Source organism: Fusarium solani, assembly GCF_023522795.1.
Source record: "Fusarium solani strain SB1 chromosome Unknown bctg00000002, whole genome shotgun sequence".
Classification (NCBI taxonomy): domain Eukaryota; kingdom Fungi; phylum Ascomycota; class Sordariomycetes; order Hypocreales; family Nectriaceae; genus Fusarium; species Fusarium solani.
This window is the reverse complement of record NW_027072155.1, coordinates 402,442-425,905: the sequence shown is the minus strand read 5'-3', so window position 1 is coordinate 425,905 and position 23,464 is coordinate 402,442. Positions and strand designations below refer to the sequence as shown.

General features: G+C 50.7%; 11 protein-coding genes across 11 annotated transcripts; 6 read left to right on the top strand and 5 right to left on the bottom strand.

The window, feature by feature from the left end:
- Positions 1–202: 202 nt before the first annotated feature.
- MRS44_004081 (uncharacterized protein) lies at positions 203–1,167 on the bottom strand (the record flags this gene model as incomplete). The annotated part of the gene is made up of 2 exons (XM_046272358.2): positions 203–819; positions 882–1,167. The coding sequence occupies 2 exons, from the start codon at positions 1,165–1,167 to the stop codon at positions 203–205; spliced, it is 903 nt and encodes a 300-aa protein (XP_046125541.2).
- A 437-nt stretch (positions 1,168–1,604) lies between these two features.
- MRS44_004080 (uncharacterized protein) lies at positions 1,605–2,667 on the top strand (the record flags this gene model as incomplete). Its single annotated transcript, XM_046282722.2, has 3 exons — positions 1,605–2,396; positions 2,451–2,507; positions 2,557–2,667. The coding sequence occupies 3 exons, from the start codon at positions 1,605–1,607 to the stop codon at positions 2,665–2,667; spliced, it is 960 nt and encodes a 319-aa protein (XP_046125540.2).
- Positions 2,668–3,798: 1,131 nt separating this feature from the next.
- Positions 3,799–4,725, top strand: MRS44_004079 (uncharacterized protein; the record flags this gene model as incomplete). Its single annotated transcript, XM_065622045.1, has 2 exons — positions 3,799–3,918; positions 4,138–4,725. 2 exons carry the CDS (start codon positions 3,799–3,801, stop codon positions 4,723–4,725), a joined length of 708 nt encoding a protein of 235 aa, XP_065478117.1.
- Positions 4,726–7,657: 2,932 nt separating this feature from the next.
- Positions 7,658–9,265, top strand: MRS44_004078 (uncharacterized protein; the record flags this gene model as incomplete). The annotated part of the gene is made up of 1 exon (XM_046277660.2): positions 7,658–9,265. One exon carries the CDS (start codon positions 7,658–7,660, stop codon positions 9,263–9,265), a length of 1,608 nt encoding a protein of 535 aa, XP_046125538.2.
- A 214-nt stretch (positions 9,266–9,479) lies between these two features.
- Positions 9,480–10,810, top strand: MRS44_004077 (uncharacterized protein; the record flags this gene model as incomplete). Its single annotated transcript, XM_065622044.1, has 3 exons — positions 9,480–9,588; positions 9,648–10,412; positions 10,464–10,810. 3 exons carry the CDS (start codon positions 9,480–9,482, stop codon positions 10,808–10,810), a joined length of 1,221 nt encoding a protein of 406 aa, XP_065478116.1.
- A 105-nt stretch (positions 10,811–10,915) lies between these two features.
- On the bottom strand, positions 10,916–11,587 carry MRS44_004076 (uncharacterized protein; the record flags this gene model as incomplete). Its single annotated transcript, XM_046277659.2, has 1 exon — positions 10,916–11,587. The coding sequence occupies one exon, from the start codon at positions 11,585–11,587 to the stop codon at positions 10,916–10,918; it is 672 nt and encodes a 223-aa protein (XP_046125536.2).
- Positions 11,588–12,645: 1,058 nt separating this feature from the next.
- MRS44_004075 (uncharacterized protein) lies at positions 12,646–13,931 on the top strand (the record flags this gene model as incomplete). The annotated part of the gene is made up of 2 exons (XM_046267840.2): positions 12,646–12,794; positions 12,842–13,931. The coding sequence occupies 2 exons, from the start codon at positions 12,646–12,648 to the stop codon at positions 13,929–13,931; spliced, it is 1,239 nt and encodes a 412-aa protein (XP_046125535.2).
- An 857-nt stretch (positions 13,932–14,788) lies between these two features.
- On the bottom strand, positions 14,789–16,210 carry MRS44_004074 (uncharacterized protein; the record flags this gene model as incomplete). The annotated part of the gene is made up of 9 exons (XM_065622043.1): positions 14,789–15,022; positions 15,073–15,427; positions 15,486–15,567; positions 15,619–15,748; positions 15,797–15,841; positions 15,890–15,896; positions 15,951–16,001; positions 16,054–16,091; positions 16,139–16,210. The coding sequence occupies 9 exons, from the start codon at positions 16,208–16,210 to the stop codon at positions 14,789–14,791; spliced, it is 1,014 nt and encodes a 337-aa protein (XP_065478115.1).
- Positions 16,211–17,919: 1,709 nt separating this feature from the next.
- On the top strand, positions 17,920–18,243 carry MRS44_004073 (uncharacterized protein; the record flags this gene model as incomplete). Its single annotated transcript, XM_046281661.2, has 1 exon — positions 17,920–18,243. One exon carries the CDS (start codon positions 17,920–17,922, stop codon positions 18,241–18,243), a length of 324 nt encoding a protein of 107 aa, XP_046125532.2.
- Positions 18,244–18,817: 574 nt separating this feature from the next.
- On the bottom strand, positions 18,818–19,488 carry MRS44_004072 (uncharacterized protein; the record flags this gene model as incomplete). Its single annotated transcript, XM_065622042.1, has 2 exons — positions 18,818–19,066; positions 19,339–19,488. 2 exons carry the CDS (start codon positions 19,486–19,488, stop codon positions 18,818–18,820), a joined length of 399 nt encoding a protein of 132 aa, XP_065478114.1.
- Positions 19,489–19,522: 34 nt separating this feature from the next.
- MRS44_004071 (uncharacterized protein) lies at positions 19,523–22,432 on the bottom strand (the record flags this gene model as incomplete). Its single annotated transcript, XM_065622041.1, has 7 exons — positions 19,523–20,014; positions 20,479–20,595; positions 20,871–20,987; positions 21,242–21,534; positions 21,626–21,715; positions 21,773–22,129; positions 22,180–22,432. 7 exons carry the CDS (start codon positions 22,430–22,432, stop codon positions 19,523–19,525), a joined length of 1,719 nt encoding a protein of 572 aa, XP_065478113.1.
- Positions 22,433–23,464: the final 1,032 nt, after the last annotated feature.

Genomic DNA, 23,464 nt, shown 5'->3' with positions numbered 1-23,464 from the left:
CAACCCCTCTACCATACCCCAGTTTCTCCAGCCGGCCGGATCGAGTGGTACAAGGTTCAAGGCTTCAAGGCTCTCCAGCAGTTGGAGGGAAACTGGTTTCAAAGACATTTATCACCGAGGCAAGGCATGGTAACTGGATGAGGTTCCTTATTGGCTTAGTTTGGCATTGACAAAAGAGCTCTCTACTTGGTTGAGGCTATAGTTATTCCTTCTCGAACACGATACGGTTCTTCAACCTTCCAATCTTTTCGATCTCAACCTCGACAACATCACCGCCCTTCAGGAACACAGGCGGCTTCATGAACAAACCCACGCCACCGGGGGTCCCTGTCATCACCAGCGTTCCCCGCTGGAGCGTCTGTCCCTGACTACAAAAAGCTACAAGTTTCCGCACGCCAAAGCACAAGTCCGACGTGTGGCCATGCTGACGGACTTGCCCGTTGACAATCGTCTTCAAGTCTAGATTCCCCGCATCCCCAAGAAGCCGGGAAGACACCAGGCCGGGGCCAACCGGGGCGTACTTGTCAAAGGACTTGCTAAAGCTCCATTGTGGAACGGGCCCAGCCTTGCCAGGTTCCCGCTGCCAGTCGCGAGCTGAAACATCATTGCCTACGGTGTATGCCGCGACGTATTCGAGGGCGTCCTCCTCGCGGACGTTCTTTGCGTCCTTGCCAATGACAAAGACCAGTTCGCCTTCGTAATCGCACTGGCCCTGAGCGATGACGGGGATGGGGATATCCTCGTTGTGATCAGCCACCGAGGGGCTGGGCTTTGTAAAGATCGTGGGGCATGTGGGCAGCGGGCGTCCGGTTTCGAGAACTGGCGACAAGCGGGTAAGTTAGCAACAGGGAATTCGTTGTGAGACGGGGTAACGGCCTTACTATGTGTCTTGTAGTTCAGACCGATGCATCGAATGATGGGGACATCCTGTGCCGTGACTGGTCCCAGCAGCTTTCCGACGGTCTCAGTCTGCCCGGTGGGCTTTGCGTCTAGAAAGTTTGGACCCTCGAGGACTTTGACCTGCAGCTGGCCTTCTTCAGAGAGCTTGGCCATGTCGCTTTGTTCATCCTTCAAGATGGGTTCGCCCCAGCGAACTTGGTTCGAGCCGCCTTGCGGGAGGTAGCGGATCAAGCGATCCCAGGCTGGGTGGATAGACGAGGTAGACATGTTGAAGAGGGCGGGCGTAGTCGGAATCTTTGGGATACAGCAAGTTTTGTAGCTGAGACTTGAAATAACCAAAGGCCCGGCGGCATCTTGACATTACTTATTTGTTGTCCTTCGGGGCTCATGTCTTGTGGATGACGCGAGTTCAAGTCATAGCAGGTCCAAAATTATTGGAGATCGTCCGGGGTTGCTCCCCTCGGTACCACTTTATCCGCATCCAAAACCACCTTACCCGATGCCGTTACTGACAACCACACCGGGGCCGGAGCCTCTCTAGCTCGGTCTCGGCTGCTTAGACGCCTCGATTGGAAACTTACCACCAGAGATTGTCAATCAGCTGGAATCTGCAGTGGTTATATATAGGAGCGATTGACATGCCAAACACGAGCCAGACATCTCCAATTGACCGCTTCTATAACTTTTACGTCACTTGTATCAAGATGCCTATCCCGGAACATGACAGCCGAATCCGTCTCTTGGCGACGGCCTATGTAGACTATTCCCATGCTGATCTCGACGCAGCAAAGACTTTTCTCCAAGACTTTGGCATGACAATTGTCGAGGATCGTGGCGATCGAGTTTACTTTGCCGGCTACGGGACCGAGCCATACATCTACGTTGCCCGCAAGGCCGAAAAGAGTGCATTCGGCGGTGCCGCATACGAGGTCGAGTCACGAAGGGAGCTTGAAAGAGCCACTGAGATCCCCTCCGCTTCCCCCATCTCCAAGCTCGATGGTCCCGGCGGAGGCGAGATAGTCACCCTCACGGACCCCATGGGACACAAGGTCCACCTTGTTGCTGGCCAGGTCAAGAAGGAGGCGGTGCCTGTGAATCTCGAGAAACTAACCATCAACTACGAAGACGATAAGCCACGCAAAGGCAGGTTCCAGAGATTTGAACCCGGCCCGGCGCCTGTGCACCGATGGGGCCACTACGGTATCACATACACCCCCGGGAAATACCAGGAGACTTTCAACTGGTACACCAAGTATCTTGCCCTGGCCGTCTCGGATGTGGTGTACAAGGACGACCAGCCAATTACTTGCTTCTTTCATATCGACCGGGGCCTAGAGTTCACCGACCACCATGCCTTCTTCTTCAAGCCAGCCAAGCCTGGACAGGAGCTGAACGTGGCTCACGCTGCATTCGAGGTCCACGACTTTGATATACAGCAGCTTGGACACCAGCATCTGAAGGGGAAGGGCTACCAGCTCTGCTGGGGAGTTGGCAGAGTGAGTTAAATGCCACGCTATCGCTGTTGACATGAAGGGACTGACTTGCTGTAGCACGTCCTAGGAAGCCAAATCTTTGACTATTGGTTCGACCCTAGCAAATTCGTTGTTGTAGGTACCTTTGACAGTTGCCAAAGGGGTCGTTTCTAACCCTTGACAGGAACACTACGCCGACGGTGACCTTGTCAATTCGGAGACAGAGATTGCGAAAGTGCCTGCAGGCCCAGACGCCTTGTCTGTATGGGGTCCACCTGTTCCACAGGTGTTTTGATATGGAATTGTACTTAAAAGAGGATGAGAGGATGCAATAGGTAAACCTCTGAGCTAATTAGTTTACCTGCTATTTAGTTTTCAATATTTATATATTAGTAAAGCACGTATGTAGTAGCAAACCTAGATGTTATTATTAGGTGAGAGTTATCTCTAAATAGTGGGATGCTCAAAGTGGTTTGACTGCGATGTACGCCTAGGATCAAATTGTGCCTTTCTTGGCTTCATAGTTAGAAAAGTCGGCGACTTTAAACCTCTCACCTTTTCTTCTTTATATTCTCAACTGTCTCACAATATCCACCAAGATTGTTGCGAGATGGATCGACTGGGCTACCCCGACCTTTAACTCCGTAGGGTAGCTTAAGGGTAGCTGGGCTGACTGCTGCATCCTTGTCAAGGACCCGATCGGACCCTTGTGGAGACTCGGCAGTCGTTTTTGGCAAGCTTTGCGACAAGCCCGAACGGCAATGAGATTAGAAGCATGTTCATTCCAAGGTTGGAAGCTCTTGGATTCATTTCTTTACCGATCTGGTATCATCTTTCGCCGAAACTTGGCCTCCTTAGGTGCACACGCGTCGAGACGAACCAACAACTTCGGGCAATGAACGTTGGCTAATTTGCCCACAATTACCACAGCACAGCCTCTTATCGTTATCAATTAACCCCAGCTCAACTCGCAAAACTCCAACTTTATTTGAAACTAACCTTGCACCAACCAACCTCTCAGGTGCCAGGGCCATTGGGGGCTGAAACTGCGCCTTGACTTTCACAGCCATTCGACAAGGTTCTTACGCACGTCGGCATCCTGCTCATTCAAATCAGGGCCCTGGAAATAAGAAAATGCGCCTGGCAGGATGATCCTCCAGGCAGTTTACCTCCTTGACCTTGACAACGGGCGATCCCGTGATTACGCCAAGGGTCCCGAGTATCCAATACACATCCAGACATGGCGAGATGACTCCACAGCCTCAAGGGATCATGCCATGAGCTGAAGATCCTTTGACCAACACGGCGGCTATGCAGGTAGAGAGGCTAGCCCTAATAATCTGAAACGCGCCCAGTTCCATCCTCCCGATTCTTTCTTCTTTCCAAAGCTTCATCTTCCCTCCTCACCATCATCACCAGTGAAGTAATGCGCTCCTCTTCAATATTTCTCGCGCTCCTCGCAGGAGCTTCGCAATGCTTGGCGACAAGCTGCGATTTCGATGGCGGCTTTTCCGTTCGCCGGTCGGATGAGTGCGGAGACGACACGGTGAGCTGCAAAGCTGGCGCCAGCTCGAGATGTTGTCCTCAAGGATCTTGGTGTTTTTACACGGAACCCGACAAAGGGGGCAATGCCTATTGTTGCCCGGAGAACAGCGATTGTCTCAAAGACATTTTGAATTATCCTCAGGTAGGCATTTGTCCTTGTAGACAGTCTCCACGGCGAGACACCAAGGTCAGGATCTCCCGTACTGACCTTGCTATTTAGTGCGCGCATGGCAATCGAACTATTTGGGTGGGAGAGGGCCGTGAGGTTAAACAATCATTCTGTTGCGACTCTGGCTACAAAGGAGTAATTCGATCCGACGGCGTTGGCGCCGCTTGCTCTCAAGGTTCGTCAATGAGCAAGGGCGAGACAAGAGCGAGTCGGTTCGAGCCTGATGCGACCTGCGTCGACACTTCAACCACGATTGCAAGTACGAATAGCGCCGACACGACGACGAGCGAAGCAGCGCAGACAACCTCGGCCGAGCCTGAAGCGGATACAGATACAGATACAGATGATGACTCTTCCATCAGTGGAGGTGCCATTGCTGGGATTGTAATAGGCAGCGTCGCAGGCGTCGCACTGATCGCTGCAGCCGCATTCTGGCTCTTCAGACGACGAGCGAAGGGCCAGAACGGGGAACAGAAAGCACCCTATTCGAATGTCGAATACGGTGAGGACAATGCCAACCGTTACGCTGCTGGAGGGTATCCCCCGACAGAATTGGACACCCCGCAGAGTCCGCCTCAAGAGCTGGCTGGAAAGGAGATACGGCGTGAGGAGCTTCCTGAAGGTCCGCGGCAGACATGACGTACTGGTTTATGAAGCTGGACGATGGCTTGACTATAGATTGCACTTCGGGATTTGGATAATTATTTAAAAATACCCATACAAGAAAACAATAGCTAATGCTAAAACCAAAAATATCCTCTTGAAGTCGGATGTCTGTTAAATTCTCGACCTCTATAAGGCGTCTACTTCTGAAGATGCCCAGGGGATAAGCTTTGCCGACGACGCTGACGGCTTCAGGAATACTCCTACTTGCTGAGAGGTAGAAGAGCCTACCAAGACTTCGCTAAGAAACATGTCAAATTGGACCCAGATGACTAAAGAATACGGCGTCATACGCCAATTGTCTCTCCTAGGCGGCTGGAGATATTGGAATAGGAGCACGTAAGCCCTATTTACTCTTACTTGACGACCAAGTTAAACCAGATATCAGACATAATGAGCTGGGAGGTATATGGACAGCGCTTGTTGACACTTGTAATTCTGGGCCAGCTCTCAGGAGTCCTCGCTGAATATCAGAAGCGGCAATGGCTTTGATAAGCCCGCAACTAGCTAGTTTAGCAAGATCTCTTTCAAATGGGGAGATAGCTCTAATGCTCGTTATCAACTTAGTAGTACACGTCACATAACAAGGAAGGAATGCTAATATCCATCACAAACCTATTGGCTTGGTCCACAGAGGGGATTGATAGCCTTGGGGCTTAATGGCGGAGCGAGAATGGATTCAAAAACACCCATAGCTCACAGCTGCTTTTTGCAAAGGGTTGCTTGGGAATAGAAGCTCATATAGTCATGAGTAAAATTCGGGGACTCCAAGAGAACTCACAGCCATCCCATTTCTGGACGTTGGTTTTCTGGCTTACAGTATGGGACACCACGAGTCAAGTGGGGTAGCAGAAGACTCCGAGCATCCGAGGTGTCAACCAACCGGCCTGCCGAAAAGACGCCTTCGGGCTGGGTCAAGAGTCCGTAGGAGGGATAAATCGCGGAGTAGATAATCGGGGCCCCCCTGGGGGCGGTTCCCCTTGGAGGAGAACTGATGCAAGGATGCCACTGTTAGCAACCATCCGCCAAGAAAGTGAAGAAGAAGCAAGGGGATGAGTCTCAGAGTTTCAGGCGATGTCGGCTATATAGGTCCTCAAAAACGCAATATGTGCAGTAATCTTCAGATCGGCAAAATATTGTTGTGCATCATGATGGAGAGTGGTGATATTGGGTGAAAGGGGGGATCTTACCTGGCTCAAAGGATGCCTTAGTGGAGAACTGCAGAGAAGAGCGCGTATCACTGAATCATGTCTAGCGAGAAGACTTTAGATGATGAAGAAGAATTCCCGATATTTAAGAAGGAGACTTCGTGATCAAGATGCCCTTAACGGGCCATCTCCTATTCTCCTCCGTGGAGAGTCTACGGCCTGCCGCAACAACACTCCTGACGTGTAATTGAGCAATAATGAGAAATGATGGATAATATTTTGCTCATTATGAGTCACTGTGAGAGATATTGATTCCATCTGCGGCTGGTATCACAATGTTACCTTGATCCTTGAGGCGGACGATTCCGGCTCCAACCTCCACACAACCTGGTTGTGACATATCGGTGTCGAGGCCCCACGTGTCAGGACAGGTTATTCTACGTAGCGTGCTTCACTCTCAATGGCGCCTCCAAGTTTTACGTCTGGTCTAGAGCTCGTTCTTGACCACCGTTTCCCTCACGGAACGGGTTACAAGTCATTGACGGGATGATGGGCCTGCAATCTTCGGCTCCAGTGAGAACAAGCTTTTTGAAATGAACATCTTTTACGAGACTAATTTTAGTCATTCATAGGGTCTCGGAGATGCTATGAGTGTGTGTCTAGTGAGCTTACCCCGAGCAACCGTTGGCACGAGCCTCGGTGGTATTTACAAAACCCGCCGGCCCCAAACACCAACGGGTGGAAGAGCTAACTAACGGGGCAGCCATGACATGACAGACACTAACAGGCTTCCGAGAAATCCGTCTTCTTTAATGCAGTGTGCGGCAAGGGCCAACGTATATCTCACAACTGGGCTTTGACATTGATACGGGGTTTTGCGGGAATGCAAGAGTCTGCTTCTAGAGAATGCAGACTTGGCGCATGACCCTTGGAATGATGCAATGCGCCCTTGACAAGTTGTTTTTATGGTTGTAGCGACAAGGGTGTCGGCCAACTTGACCAACCTCAATATCCCTCCCAACAACAACGCCCGAGACTACAACAGGATTCGCAATAGCCGGATCTCACAGTGGGCCATGAGAGCGATCTAGCCGATATTTCCTTGGTGGAGCAGTTTCCGGGGTTGATTGAGTAGTCACTCTGTGAGTGAGTGAGTATACAAGCTGAATCAGAATGACTCATAACGCAAGTTTCCATTCTGGGCCTGCGTCAACGTTATCAGATGGCTTAACACCGATGACCGCCGGCCAGTTTACTAAGCATTACTGTTGACCATTACTCAGTATCAGATTGAATACCACTGCCAGAAATAAATCTCTGGTCGGGCTTATCGACAATGGTTGAGTGTTCTTGAGATGCGATGCGCTGGACCGTAGGTGCAGTCTCCCATCTCCCGCGCCACACGTCTTGTCCCCTCATGCGAGAAAAGTTAACATGATTTTCACTATTTTTCGCATTGCATATTCTCAAGCCCGTAGCATGAGATGTCGAATATCTGAAGCGTTGTAAAGGTTCAGAAACACTGGCTCAACGCCTTAATGAAGATATAAGCTGGACTTTGCGTAACCTTTAGTTTTCTAAAGAATGCCTTGAATGAAATTGTATTCTGGGCTACAATGAGATGTTCCTAGATAGATGTCTTGCGACAAGATTGTTCCATTATGGTTGACCTGACGCGCGTGTCACGCGTCTTTGCACCCTGCCAGCCTCCTCCACTTGACGCGACGTGTTCATTCACACTCATCTCATGACATGCAAACATGAAGCCATCGCTCGATAATCTCCCCGCCGAAGTCTTGGTAGAAATCTTTGGCCAATTTTGCCTCCACTGCCGCGGTGAGTTCCGAGAACCCGTCGGACTCAGCACCTCGTTTCAACATGAGAACCCGCGTCCCAAGCAGGACCGTTACGAGAGCTCTTGGTACGCGTTGGATCGAGATGCGCTATTTTCTCTAAGCACCTCGTGCAGGAAACTGCATCCATTAGCGCAGACTGTTTTGTATCACGAGTTTGTGCTCGGATACGGCGACTCGGTTTGCTCGAGGGTGTATGACTTTGACGGCCGGCTCGCGTCGTTTATGCGCACTGTTGGGCGGCGAAGAGACCTCGCGGCCAAGGTTCGCAAGGTTGCTATTCATCCCCTTCTCAGGGAGAGTGTCAGCACAGAGGAAATCCGGGACTTGCTGCTCGAGTCGGCAGCAGTTCTTGGAATCGATCTGGTTCAAGCTTGGAAGCGACGCGCAGACGAGGCTTCAGCGGATGAGCGGAGACGATGGGGTCCGCATTACGATGAACTCCTCCGAATCTTTTTGACTCCCGAGCTCAGGGATCCCAGAAAGGCTCACCTGGAGATTATGGGACCCCCTTGTGACTTTAAGGCCGTCGACGCCGAGCTCATCACCATGCTCATTGCTCTCCTCCCAAACATGGATCACCTCAGTCTCTGGCAAGAGCAACGGTCTCGACTGCGCTTTTATCCGTCAGCGTTTCAGGCTCTGGGAATTACTACTCTGCCCAAGTTGAAAACACTCGAGATAGAAATCAATCCCCATCCCATCTTGGCCTTGGCGACTGGCTTAGAGACGCTCAATGCGCGCGAGTTTCTACCCTCCCCGACTCAAGACGTCAACCTACCCAATCTCAAGACGCTTCGCCTTGCTCGCATGACCTGCAAAAAGGAAAACGTCCCAGCCATTATATCTCGATGCACCGGAGGCCTCAGGGCCTTTTTGTACGAACAAGAGGCATCCTCGGCGACGCCTGATACTGACGATTACTATTTAACCCCCTCACAAGCGGTCGATGCGTTGAAGCCTCATCGGAAAACACTAGAAACCCTTCACCTCGATTTTCGATACATTTACTACACTCCTCCCCCCAGCCCTGCCTTTTTCGGTCTCAACGACTTTTGCTCGCTACAACGCCTTCTGGTTTCTACAGCGGCTATATTCTATTCACCACCCGCCAGCCCAGATACTCAACGCCTCGAAAAGGATCGTGACCGTATCTGGTCTAGATTGCCACCGTCCATCGTCTCTCTCCATCTGATCAAGGACGAGGCCACAACACTTGAGTCCATTCAAGAAGGAATCATAGGACTCGCCGACATGAAGAAATCCCACCCCAAAATGTTTCCACATCTTGTACAACTTCATCTTGGGGCTTGGGATAAGCTGGACGAAGCTGTTGATCGTGTGATGGACGCGGCTGGGATCGCATTGACGGTTGAATTCTTGCCGAGCAGTGCCAAGAGGCCGAGCAAATACACCAGGGCAACACCGTTGCCTGACACGACGAGCCATCGCGGTGTTCCCTCTTGGCTAAATGCTTACTTTGAACGAAACCGATTCCGCCCAAATTTCCGATGAGGCTCCGGTTCCGCCTGCAGAAGCGGCATTGGTCGGCCGGGGCGAGCTTAGCCGAGGCGGCTCCATTCCGCCCGGCCCCGCATCTGGCTTCGGCCCCGCGTCATCGGCTTGCGGCGGCTTGATGATATAATACAAGTTCAATTGACGTCGTCTTCTTTGATGCAATAATCTTTTGTGAGACTCTCGTTGTATTCTCATTCATTACGCCGTTGCAATGTCGTGGCTATCGATTCCTTCTGGCTCTCACTTCTCAATCGCCAACATCCCCTTTGGCGTAATCTCCACCTCGTCAAACGCATCCCCAAGGCCAGCCATTGCGATCGGTGATCATGTGCTAGATCTTGATGCTTTTGCCCGCGGGGAGGCTTTGAGGCAAGCTCAGACATCCAGAAGCACGTCGGCGTCTTCTCGCAACCCGCCCTCAATGCCTTTGCCGCCCTAGGTCGCCCGTTTCATCGCGCTGTTCGCAGCTACCTCCAGGAAGTCTTTGCGAAGGACAGCAAACATGCTGCAGTTTTGAAGGACAACCAGAAGCTCCAAGATGCGTCTCTTTCGAAGCGATCAGATGTGACGAACCATTTGCCGCTCACCATTGGCGATTACACCGATTTCTACGCTGGCAAGAACCACGCCTACAATGTCGGCGTTCTCTTCCGCGGACCTGCCAACGCTCTACAGCCGAACTATACCCATCTTCCCGTCGCTTATCACGGCAGGGCCAGCAGCGTGGTTCCATCTGGTACACCAATTCGACGACCATGGGGTCAAATCCTCCGAGCCGGTAACAAGACCCCCGATCTCGCCCCTTGCGAGAGGCTGGATCTTGAGCTGGAGATGGGCATGTTTATTTGCCGCGAGAACACACTCGGAAGCCCTGTTCCTGTCGATGAGGCTGAAGAGCACATCTTTGGTTACGTGCTTATGAATGACTGGAGTGCAAGAGACATTCAGGCCTGGGAGTATGTGCCCCTTGGCCCCTTTACGGCCAAGAACCTGGGTACTAGTATCAGTCCTTGGGTTGTGTTGGCCGATGCCCTTGAGGGAGCCAAGGGACCTGGTATCAAGAACGACAATGAGCTTCTGCCTTACCTGAAGCAAAAGGTGCAGGACAATGTGCTGGGCATTGATCTTGAGGTGGATCTTATCAGTAAGTGGTTAACAACATCATGAGACAAAGCCGCTGCTAACATTCATTTAGCCGCTGCCGGAAACAAGACCACAATCAGTCGAACCAACTCTAAGAACCTCCTCTGGTCATGGCCACAGATGATCGCCCACCACACCATCACCGGCTGCAACCTCCGACCAGGTGACTTGTTCGGCTCAGGCACAATCTCTGGTACCGAGTCTGGCACTGAAGGAAGCATCCTGGAACAGACCCAGGGCGGCAAGGTTCCTATTCAACTCAGCGGTGGCGAAGAACGCAAGTTCTTGCAAGACGGCGATACTTTGGTCATTCGAGGTTCCTTTGGAAGTGGTGATTCCGTGGTAGGATTCGGTGAGGTTTCTGGTACTGTTCAGCCTCCGTTGCCTTTGTTCAAGTGATGGTGGGCGAGTTTACTTTAGAAAATGAAAGTCAATGATGGCATGATACAATCAAAAATTCATTCTTATCCAGACTCTGCTGTTCTTTGCCTCTACTAGCACTATCTACGCCCTCAAATTCTCAGGAGTGTCTGGTTGGTTTTGCCAATGCGCCTTGACCACAGCAGGATGATCCTTCAAATTCTCCACAATCCTGCTGATCGTAGGGAAAGCCTTCAAATCAACACCAAACCTCTGCGCGTTCCAAATAGCTGGGATGAGACAAGCATCCGCCAGTGTAACCTCGTCCCCAAAAGAATACTTGCCCGCTGTTCCCGCTGCCACGTTCTCGTAAGCTGCCATTCCTTGCGTCATGAGCTGGAGGTTCCAATCTTCGGCACTGCCTCCAAGTTCCCTGACTCGACGCATGATTCGGAGGTTTGTGGGTGGTTGGATGTCTACACAGACGATGTCGACGAGTGTGCGCACCATGGCTCGAGCCTCGGGGTCAGACGTCGGAGGAAGCATTGGAGTGCCGGGGTGCTTCTCTTCCAGATACTCTAGAGCAGCCACCGACTGGCCAACCTTGAATGGAGTGCCTTTTGACGCCTTGTTGATGAGAACGGGCACCGAGGCGGAGGGGTTGAGAGCTTTGTGCTCATCTGACAGCTGTTCGTTTTTGAGGAGATTGACGTAGACCATGTCATATTTGATCGACTTGATATTCAGGGCGATTCGAAGACGCGCGGAACAGGAAGACCTGAAGTAAGAGTAGAGGGTATAATCAAAGTCAGACATGATGAAACCTCGATCTTGTCGCTGTTTGAGATTGAATTGATTAGATGAGAACAGATCTTACACCAACTCTTCTCCTCATCGTCCTCGACAGCCACGCCCTTCTTATGTCATCACAACGCCCATCATTGTCCATGTGCCATATTCTTTGATATCCGCTGCTAGCCTCCGACTGCCGAAGCCGGCACATGTTTTCTCCAAGGGTAACACACACCGCGGGAACGTTCCGACGGGATGCGGGGGCGGGCCACGGAGCTGCAGACGCGGGGAAGCTGAACGACGCGCGGAATGGTTGGTTTTATACCGATTCCTCCCTTGGCAGGAGAGGATTCCGAAAGGGGCACGTTGATTCAGTTCTTACGGTCTAGACTTGGGGTGGGTATGCCAAGACAGCCCGAAATGCTACCTAGGCACGGCTGCACCCGGACACATTATTGACGGGAGGCGGAGAGAAGGGATACATAGATACTATCGGTCTGTCGGAGGGCAAGGCTTGGTGGAGAAATATTCAAATTGAGAAAAGCTTAGGAATTTTGGAGTAAACAAGCAAAACCTGTCATGGCGAATGAAGTGCTTGGTATGAACCGGAGCTTGCTCCATGGCCCATGTCGTGTCTCGAACACCTCCCACCGCCCATGGCAACACAGCAGCCCTGCCACATATTAGCTGTCACTTCTTGGCCTCGTCCTTGGCTATTCACAAAAAGCTTAGCGTGGTAGCTCTGATAAGGCCATCGTCTCTCAAGGCGGGACTCGGAGAATAGCACCCAACCATTCCCTCGTATATCCCCAGAAACGACAGAGTTGGAGCTAATAATGAACCTTGATCAAGAATTCAATTCTTTCATCAATTCCAACATGCACATGCCGTGGTCCTAATCAGGGACATTGTGGCTCAATCCTGCCGAGCTGACATTCCAGTGCCACTTTTAACTCACACAGTTACGTCATGGAAGACGACCCTTTCTCCCTCCCTACGTCACCTTCTCACTGTTTACTCTTGACCTCGTCTCTCCTTCATCTACATCATTCAACGCGATAACTTCGCTCTACACACTCACAATGGCAGAAGTCGCAGCTGGAGCTATCGTCGCCGAGCAAATCATCTCGACGGGTGTCGAAGCTGGCGCCGCTGCTGTTGTTGCGCGACCGTCGCAGCCATTGACGGTCGTTTTGACCCAGATTGCTACGACTCCAGCAGAGGACGAATCGTAGGATGCTCGCTCTGGAGGTTAAAGACTAAGCTTACAAGTCATAGGCTCGCATTGGCTCGATCCCATCACACGGTCACCGTCATCAACAACAGAGCCTACATCTTTGGCGGTAACAAAGAAGACGGGCAGCTGTGCTCCAACGAAGTTCACGCTGTATCTCTTCCAGGCGAGCAACAGGGCAATGGAGAGTATGCATGCTACCCAGCCGTGGGTGAAGAGGATGCTTGTCCAGCCCCCAGAGTAAACCATGCTGCCTGTGCTCGTGGTGACGCTCTCATCATCCATGGGGGACAGGAAGGTGATGGCCAGGCACCCAACGAAGCATCTTGCTTGTGGCTTTGGGACGCCAATACTCTCAAGTGGGAAAAGATTGAGGCCGTGGGGAAAACGCCAGAATCGAGATCGAAGCATCAGATCTTCTATGATCAGGCGCGGGATCTTTTGGTCCTCCATGGCGGCCTTGAGGACGGCGAGCCGACCAAGGACATTTGGGTATTCGACTTTACAACACGCCTGTGGAACGAGCTGCCAGCTGCTCCCGCCGTGTCTCTAGCGGCGCAGTATGTGGACAGCACGCTCTACTCCATCGGCGGGGATTCAGACGTGCATGGCTCCATTCACTACATCAAGCCAGGCACATCTGAAGATCAAACTGAAGCGCCAGAATGGTCCACCATTGACTTCCCCACTAACCCATTGGCTCCTGGACCTCGACCTCGTGTGGGGGGTGCGATGTCCCATGTCACAACAGGCTACGGACGACACTACCTCCTCTGCCTATTCGGAAGCCGAAAAGACGTCGATATATCTTCAGACGAAACCTTTACGGAAGACCACCCCTTCTACTCCGACATGTGGTCCCTGCAACTCCCCTCGGGTGGCTTCACTGGGTCCCACGTCAAAGACGTCATCCGCGACGCCATCCCAGGTGTGGAGTCTGGGGAATTCAGCTGGCACGAGCTTGAGATTGCACCCACCGAGTTGACACAAACGACTGGAAAGGTGCACCCTGGACCTCGGGGTTTCTTTGGAGCTGATACTTGCTTGGATGGCAAGGGCGTCATCATGTGGGGAGGCGTGAATGCCAAGGGCGAGACTGAGGCGGATGGCTGGTTGTTGAAGATAGGCTCCTAGAGAGTGTCACGAGAGTTGTACTAGGTATTGGGCGCATACTTGAAAGCATAGGTCGTGCAAGGAGTTGCTGAGAATATATCTTATTGGGCAAGCATTTTCCCACTACGCAGGATGGGTACCACTGAAATCGATAGGTTGTTTGCCTGAAGGAACAACGTGATCTTCGCATAAATCGACTCACAGATGGATTCCTGACGTGTTGATGACGTACTTCGATTTCCCCAAACAAAATCCAGCACAACATAGGCTCCTTCGCCTTCTTCCTATTTCTCTCTTAAAAAGCGATTTGCATGACTCTCTCCATACTGTATCAACAATCAATATGATGCAACGTACCATTTTAGCCTCGAGGCCGCTAATCGCTGCTCGCTCAAGACTCTTTCACGCCACTACCGTACAATCAACCTCACAACCAGCGCTTCCAGAAACAATACCAACGGGATCAAGAACCACCGAAACAGTCAAGTCATCCGTCACAACTACTCAGAATTCTCCGTCCGAGTTAAAAGTGCCTAAAAAGACAAGTGCGCAGCTGGACCAGGAGCTTAGAGAGAAGCTAGAGATGCTGTCTGGTGGAGGTGGCAGTGCCGGGGTTGAGTACGAGAATGGGAAAGCCGAGGGATTGAAGAGGGGAGTTAAATCAAACATGTTTCGAGTGATTTGAAGGTATTCAACAGGTTCCGAAGAATCGTCATGTCGGAGATGGTGAGAATCTGGTCATTAACGATGGACTGCTGGAATTTGGAATCTATGTAATTGTTGATCATTGCTTCATAAAAGCTCCTCACAAATCATTAGTGATTCAGCGCTCAACTCCAGAATGTACCAACTTCAACCCTTGATACCCAGACTCGCCATCACTCAGGCTTTCTACCCCAAATGAAGTACACGGGGAGATAGAGGTGGATGGCCGGGCTCGTGATATCCTTCTTGACCTTGGCCATAAAGACCTGAATCTCATCATCTTGCCAGCCTAGAACACGTGAGAAGACGGCTGGAGTGTATGAGGTGATAACTTGAGACTCTTGAGCGGCTTGATACTTGCCAATCTCCTTGAGTTTGGGGTCCTTTGGCCACTGCCCAATAGGGCACTTTGAGAAGATCAGCATACTCGTTTAGAAAGATGCGTCAGGGCACAAACCTTGTAGACTTGTTGTTGAACATCTTCAAACCCCGCGTCTTCCATCGCCTTCTTCCACCCAATCGCGCAATCTAGGGGCTTTCCAAACTTGGCTGTGCCGTCAACCATGTGTTTCATCCACACAACGGCATTCTCGGCCTTGTCCTTGGTACCGTCATCGGACTTGAAGTCTGTGTACACGGCTTGCATTTCCAAATAACCACCGGGTTTCAGGTGCTTAAAGGCTTCTCCAAAGAAGTGCTTATCGCTACTTACACAGCCTCCTAGTTCTCGGGCGTGGATGTAGTCGAATGGTTGCTTATAGAGCCAGGGTGATTCAAAGTCGTCAACTTCAAACACACAGTTGGGTGGCGTCCTGCGTGGTGACTGGTAAGAGGGGTCATTCTCGTCTTGGAAGGATGAGTTATTCGTACCATGTAGGTTGGATGGGGCTGAGATCAGTGCCCAGGACTTGAGCGGAGGGGAACTCGCTGACGCAAACCATGAGAACCAGTACTAGATATTTCACTGCGAGGTCTTACTCTGCAAATTCCATCGCCCAGATACCAGTTCCGGTACCGAGGTCAAGTACCCGCTGAGGTTCCTTGATAGGGGCGAGGTAAAGCTTTCCCCCAAGAAGAAGGCGATAAATGTGGTGACCTAGATCCATGCGGTCTTGTTCATCGTCGTCGTTTGGCTAATGCTAAGTGAGACGAGTAGTTACACGCCATGTGATAATACGTACCACAAGGTAGGCACCCTCACGAAATGCATGATAACGGCGTCCATTCTAGAATAGTGTTGGTGAGACGTGACACATGTGATCGATACCACTAACCTCATATCTAGAGGGGAACTATTAGTGGGGCACCGAGGTAAAAGAAACTTCGATCACATACTTGTAGTTGCGAATACTAGAGTTGATGGACGTATAGTAGCTGGAAGAGTCTCTAAAGGGGGCATGTCAGACGAGGACTACTCCAGATCGGTCAAGAGACTCACGAGCCACCGAAGCTTGAATCGGCGATGGAGGCAGTGTCCTGTGGGTGTCAGCACAGAATCTCTAACAGTCACACGTGCAGCCTACGTCGGCCTGCAGAGGGTTCTCAGCCAGGGTCTCTTGCAAGTGTCGAGTGTCCTCCTGAGTGGGTTCCGCCATGTTTGCAGATCAGATCTTTTTCGATCGAAACAAAGTCAAACCAACAGGGCAACGCAGATGCAGAGAAGAGGAAAAGTGCGGGCCGTTGCCGGAGCCACGTTCTTCTTATTCCTCTGTTTTCCCCACCCCCACCCCATCAGGCCACGGGGAATTCCAGAGCGCAAGCCACTGCTCAGTCGAATATTGTGCCCAGACTCTTCTCCCTCCACTTAAAACAAGGCTGACAGAGTCGACAAGCCAATGGGAGACACAGACTCCCGAGGGCTTGGTTTAGCCTGAGGGTCAAGTATCCGGTCGGGGAGCGTTCCGGAAACAGGGGAGACAAAGCGCAGGAGAGGCACATGCGCGGGGGGGCTCGGGCGTTGCTTACGGTTCTGGAAGTTGGTCGGAAGTGTCGGAGTTGAAGAGTTGCTGTTGAACGTTGCATTTGGTACAAACCATTCATATCAGAAGTTGTTCTCTCTGAGAGACAAACTCGAGTCGGCGCTACTTCTCGTCCCTGAGACGGGATCATCCCTCTTTGTGGGGGATTTCCCGGAGAATATCGTTTAGGTCGATCACTAATCCAATTGCAAGTTTAGCTAGCCCGCTAGGGCTGGAGAGTAAAAAAGGTGGTATTAAACGCTCAAAGCTCCTAATTAAAACCATTGGATTTGCCCTCAGACTCTAACGGGACTTTCCGTTAATGGAGGGCTCCCTCGCAATTTCCCTTCCTCCATTCTTTGTTCTTCTCTCTTTCCCTTTTCCCGGCATTTGCGGAAGGAGCGTCAGCCACATCCGAGCTAAATCCCACCTTCCCCACTTTGCCCCATGTCTCTCGCTGTGATTGGATAGAGCCTAGCCGAGACACCGGATAAAAGTGGGTAGTCGACCTTTGATTGGGCATCGGGATGAACCCCTCTTTTCGGGAGTCGTTGAAGCCCCGCAGCCGTTCCTGGGCTCAGGCTCAGGGTAGCAACAACCATCACGTTTGTCACATGTTTCTCTCTGCAACGCACTTGACGACTATCTAATGATTGAAAAGATAGAGATTGAGTAAACAGATTTAACCCAAGGAGGCGGCTCTGTTTCCTTTATCGAGACGATTCAATTGTACTTAACTCTCACCATTCTGTCAATTCGTACCTTTGGTTCCCTCCTTCTCGTTCAGGTGATAATGGTTTAGCGCATGAAAAAGCACCACGACGCTCTGCTCTACTTCACCTGAAGCAAGAAACATGATATAGCCTTCATTGTGAAGGTTCTTTTTATACATTAATTATACATCCAAACCTCTGTCTATCATTAGTCAGGTTCACGGCAGTCACACCGTTATCCCATAGTTCGCATAGTGCCTTGCACAACGTCAACATCCCACGATCGGTGCGCAAATAGAACAATGTCGTTTTGCCTTTTATTTTGATGGAAATCTTACAACTGAGGTCTCCTGGATCCAATGTGGTCAATCAATGAGACGCAAGCGCTACCTTGTATGACCTGTGACAGACAGTTGGGTTTGGCTTAGCAATAGGCAGTGCTTAAATGCTACGAGAAAGGCTTCAAAACTGACCATGAAGAGATTTTCAGTACCTGTTGATTAGTATGGAACTGGGTCGGCGTTGGACATTAGAAGAGACTACCATGCACTATCGCCATTTACAGGGAGAATGACGCGATGCTCTGGTCTGACAGTCATCAGAGGGTCCCTTCGATACGAAGGTAACCCTGCCATGGCCAAGGCCCTTATTGATCTCGGATGGATCAACCTAGAAGAGAAGCTGTGGCTGAAGGATGGAATGACGTGGGCAGAGATTCAGAAACAAGCAACTGGAGCTGCTTCGGCTGAAGAAAATGATTTTGTCGCCAAGGTAGATGAGCATTGTACCTTCTCTTCCGCGGAGGAGCGAGACAAGATCCTGTCGGGACTTCGTTGGATGGGTTTGTTCTCCGACCAGATGCCCACCCTCCATAGTAACCTCCTCGATACTCTTTCGGCACAGCTGGAGAAGCTGTGTAACTTCAGCCCTGGTGAGCGTGACTTGGTGATGCTCTAGCACAAGTTTGTTGTTGAATGGAAGGATGGCACTCAGGTAACACAGCACCCTCACAAAACCTCTTGACTTGTTGTTAATGATTGAACTAGAACACCATCACATCCACTCTTGAGCTCTTTGGTGACCCCAACGGAGACTCAGCCATGTCCAAGTCGGTTGGAGTCACGTGTGGGATTGCTACGCAACTCCTTCTTGACGGACATGCTCCCCTGAACAAGCCTGGTATTTTGGCGCCGTATTCTCGTGACGTTTGCGACTTGATTCGAGTTAGAGTTGAGGAAGAGGGTATCAGACTATTGGAACGGATGGTTTAGTGGTAACCCAACATTGCTCTCTGGTGTTGTTATCGCACTGCCAGATGCTTATCGAGGCACTAGACCGCCAAGCCGTAGTCAGACTAATGAACCGTTGGCAGTCTGCCTTATCACTTGTTTGTCCACTCACATTCGGAGGTGGCTTGGTCTATTGATTCGCAAACTTCGCCAGAGTCGCAGCAAAGTGCACATTGCCAACACCCATTCTCAGCCGCAGCTGAAACTCCCTGCCACATAGAAAAGCTTCCTCCCCCACTTGATCAATCCTCATTCCAAACAGAAACGTCGACATGGACCCAGTCAGCATCGCCGGCCTTGTCGGCGCCTCGATGGCAATAGCGGCCCGAGTAGCAGACCTCATAAACACTATCCCCCGCCTCGTCACCACCTACCGCGAGACGAAACGCTCCGTCCGACGGCTGGGATGACAGCTGGAGCTGTTCCAAGGCACAGTCACGGAGCTTGGTGAGTGGCTGCAACGTTCGCCTCGAGTCTCGGATAGAGTCAGGCTACGAGCAGAAAGTCTGTGTATTCCCAAACCGGCACAGTGAATTCTTGATCTTCGACTGGCGAGGCAGAGACCAATTTCAAGGGCTTTGATCGACTAAGAGAGCTACGATCAGGAAATACACGAGGCAGTCCCACAGTCACCACCCCAGATCATAACCACCGAGACGATGAAATTGAACTAATGATCTGTTTTTATCTAAATATTTAGAATTCACCATCGGAATAGTGCGTGGTATCTCATGCCTCCTGAGCAGGAAGAATGGGCGCTGACGACGGTACCGTCCACCTCTGTCGAGCCACTGACAACCTCACTTTCCACCTTCGTCGTAGCATCAGCTTCAGTCGATGTCTCTTCATTTACCTCGCTCGTAGTTTCCCAGTCAGGTGCAAGAACATTGATGGGGTCCTTGCTGCCGCACATTTTGGCCTTGTCCCCGCTGCACGGCGTATTGCAGTCAGTCAGTCTCGTTGCGTGTCCGCTCGCCAGCGACGAAGCTGCTGCACCAGCATTCATTGCCTTCTTTGACACCGGCGAACTCGAATTGAGCGCGGTAACAAGTATCTTCACATTTTGGGATTGTCAACGCCGCGTCGCCACCCTCCTTGCTGACGCGCTTCTCCAGCACTGGCGAGGTAGTGTCGTTATCGACATAACAGCCCAGGTGAGTCCAAGCGGCAGGAGAGGGTCCTAGAGTGGCAGTCGTTGGGGTCGGCGTGGTAGTAGTCGGTTGGGCTGTTCTCGGCTTCGGCGGTGCAGTGGCCAACTTCTCTTTGGTTACTATACAGTAAGACTGCCATCTCCACGGCTTGCAGTTGAGGCCGACAGAAGGGTTCCATGCAGTGAACTCCTCGGGAGTGATGGCAAAGGATTTTCTGACAGATTCACATGTCTCGCCCTCATCATTGTCGTACCACTCGACGCAAGAGTCGATTGTTTCAGGATCCCACTGGAGATTGGGGGCTGCACTGCCAGCACATAATCGAGAACCAAGGAGCCAGAAGTGAAAGTGGAAATGAGGTCTTCATCCTGAGTTTACGCGTGGTTCTGCTCATATGACTCAGGCTGAGGGTGAAGAAAAAAGTGAAGGAGGAAGATAATGAGTTTTAGCTAGGACCTGGAAATATTCACATAAGATTAATAGCGGAGTAAATTAAGCTAGCCCCTAATAAGAGAGAGATTAGTAGTAATCTTAGGTAAGGCCGCATAGTATTAAGCTAAGAAGAGTAAGAAGTAAAGAAGTAGAAGTAATAAGTATAAGTTAGAACTGAAAAAATGAAAGAGTGAATAAATAGGCTTAGACTAAGATGGCTTAATAGAGAAAAGAGATTCAAAGGAATAAGAGTCAGCTTGCCTCAAAAATAAAGACTACCGAGCCTAACTCGCGATATATAAACTTTGTTTTTTACTTACTTGACCAGAGATCGAGCCCTCAATGAAAAAGTTCTTGCGTTGTGTGATCCCACTTGCCTCTCCTGCATCATGGCCTCTCTTCAAGATCGGCGGATATGACCATAGCACGGCGATTGCCTATTCTGTCGTTGCTAGGGTCAAATAAGTTTCACAGTAAAGTGTTGGTTCTAGGATCTGTAGGCATGGAGATGCAGGAAAGGCCGATTGGATGTGAAGGGAGCATGTTCCTTTCAAAGAGATCCTGGGATATTCGCTAAAAAGGGCACGCATTGCTTGGCAGGGAGTAGGCGAATAAATCCTAGTCTTATCGTGAAATATTCAAATGTGGAACCATGCATTATTTATTGATTTTGATAACAACTAATCGTGCAACTCTGCACTTGGAGACTCACGTCTTTGTGTGGTCCACGCAAACTATCATTGGCGGCTTCCATCGCTGCAAGTCGATGCCATCCTCGGAGAACTCTCTGACGGGCCGGGCCACCACCCCGATAGCCGGGAAACGTATACTAAGGCTCTTTTTTGTCGCGATATCATTCCTCGGGCTAAAAAGCGTTTAAAATGCTTGCTATACGGGGTTATCTAATATACAGAGAATTATTGTAATCTTAATTTACTTAATCGTATTGTTAGTTTAGGTTCCAGCTCTATTTAATAGCTACACCACTGGGAGGAACCTCGATTCAAACCGTTCAATGCAGAGAAGCCAGTCGATCTCATTGCACCAATGATAACCCTGTAGTACTCTATTATAAGATCACACCAAGTCCTCCGTATTCATCTTCACACTTTCCTCAAGAGTAGTCCAACCCTTGCAGCCCATCTGCTTTAGGTATCCCTCAGCCCTCGGAGCCAGTACAATCTCGCTCCGGTCCAACACGGCCTCGGAAATCTCGGGACAGAACGTCTTGTCAGGGTAAAGATTTTTCATGACTGCCTGAATCATGTGCCAAGTATACGGCCCAGCATAAGCAAAGATTCGTTCGTCACGTATGTCGGGGTGAAGCAGGGCCGCTAGATGAAGGCGCGCAGTGTCTTTGACATCGACGTAGAAGACTACAGCAGAAGATAGTTAGCGAAAAATAAAAAGAAAATGGCGATGAAGTCCACTTTCATTGATGAGCCGCATTCACCACGTCGTGATTACCCCTGAATAAAGCCTCAATGAGGCCAGACGTTGAAGGATGGCCCTGGTTGTCGAGGTCGAGGCTCTGGCCCATGTTCATGCTTGGAAGGACTGCATTGAGGTGCTTTTAGTTGGCTTACGAAACTGAAACCACCCTTCAAGGCTGACCTGTGTTGAGAACAAAGCAAGGCTTGTTCTCGTGATACCACTTCCACATCTCCTTCTCGGCCTGCGCTTTGCTCGCCGCGTAGACTGCAAACCCCCTGTCTGGAAGATACGGCGGCTCGGCCCAAGCCTCCACTATCGCCTCTTCGTTCCATGTGTCGCTCGAAATCTTCGGCCAATTCCCAGGCTTCGGACTCGTTGCCGCTGCGCAAGACGATGTAAACACAAATCTATTAATCTCCCCATTTTTTGCCGCTGAACGGAGGAGATTCAAGCCCATGGCAACAATGGGCGGGATAACCTCATTCGGGTCAGAACCAAACGTCATGTCGGATGCGGCATGGGCGACGCCCGAAACTCCTGCTAAATATCAGTAACTGGATATAACGCAAACCGTCTCTTGGAAGAACCCTTTAGAACAGAATCAAAGGCATCAGCCTTTCCCATGTCGGGAACAGCACAGAGTTCAAACCTGTCTGGGCCATACTTTCTCTCAAAAAGCGAAGTGATCCAAAAAGTTTTGGCAGCATCTCTTGTAGTGCCTCGGACGTTATAGCCTGCGTGAAGGAGCTGATCTGCGATGTGGCTTCCAACAAATCCGCTTACACCTGTCACAAGGACAGTGTTTCCGGTAGGAATGTCTGGCTCATGGAGGAAGGTCATCAGGGGCTGCTATTCAAGGCTTTGGTGTTTGTTGGAGTTAGCCTGGTGATTGTGACATCAAATTCTTACACGAGAACCGCGTCTATTTATACTCTATGAAAAATGCCCCTGGGTGGGTCAGGGCAGCATGAATAGCCCCTGTCAGAGAATCTTGCTCTCGAACTGGCCAATGACCACCCCTCTCGCAGACAAATATCTACAGCAACAGTTATTAAAAACTGGGCATGCGCCTTAGTACGCAGGCTGATTACAAATCGTCTATTCATCTTGACTAGGGCCTTTCTCGACGTCAGCATACACCCTGTTCGGAACATGTAGAGATAAGCGCGGATCAAATTGAAGAAGGGTAGCCGTGATAACTCCATGGTAGACTCACACTGATGCGCAACTGGGTCCTTAGATCGAGCTGTCGCCCTTTCTTAGGAAACCTAATCACCTGGTTGCGTTGCTGTAGACCGTTGAGAAGACCTTGAAACGGGCATATCCGTACTCATTGGATTTATATAGGAGTAGAGTTAGGAACTATCGTATTATTGCGGTGTTGATAGGATGCTAGGTATTGATTGTGTTAGCTTTATTACCGTAGTCCGTCGATTGTTTGGCTTCAAGAGGCCTGAGATAACTTATTCATCTTACACACGTCCCTGTTAACTAACTAGGTTAGGAAAGAGACAAAGAGTTTGCAGGAGAAGAATTGGCTCAATAAAGCAACCCCTTCTAGTTAGAAACCAGCGCTTTAGCCTATGCCGACTACATTCATAACATGCAAACTGAGACTGGCCTCCGCGAAAGTGATCTCCAACCCTCTCGACGTCAGCCCCAGCCTCGATGAGAACGCGACAGGTGAGCGGTTTATCGGGGCCGAGGGGCTCTCGGCCAAGTTTAAAGCCTACCAATGGGATCGTATGCAATGCTGTAGGGCCTAAGATCAGTCGCCCGTAGGAGCCTGCCCTTTGTTGTCGTGGGTGTCCAGAGAAGCTTAACGGCTCCGCCTGCTCCACCAGCAACAGCGTAATGGATAGGCTCTAAACC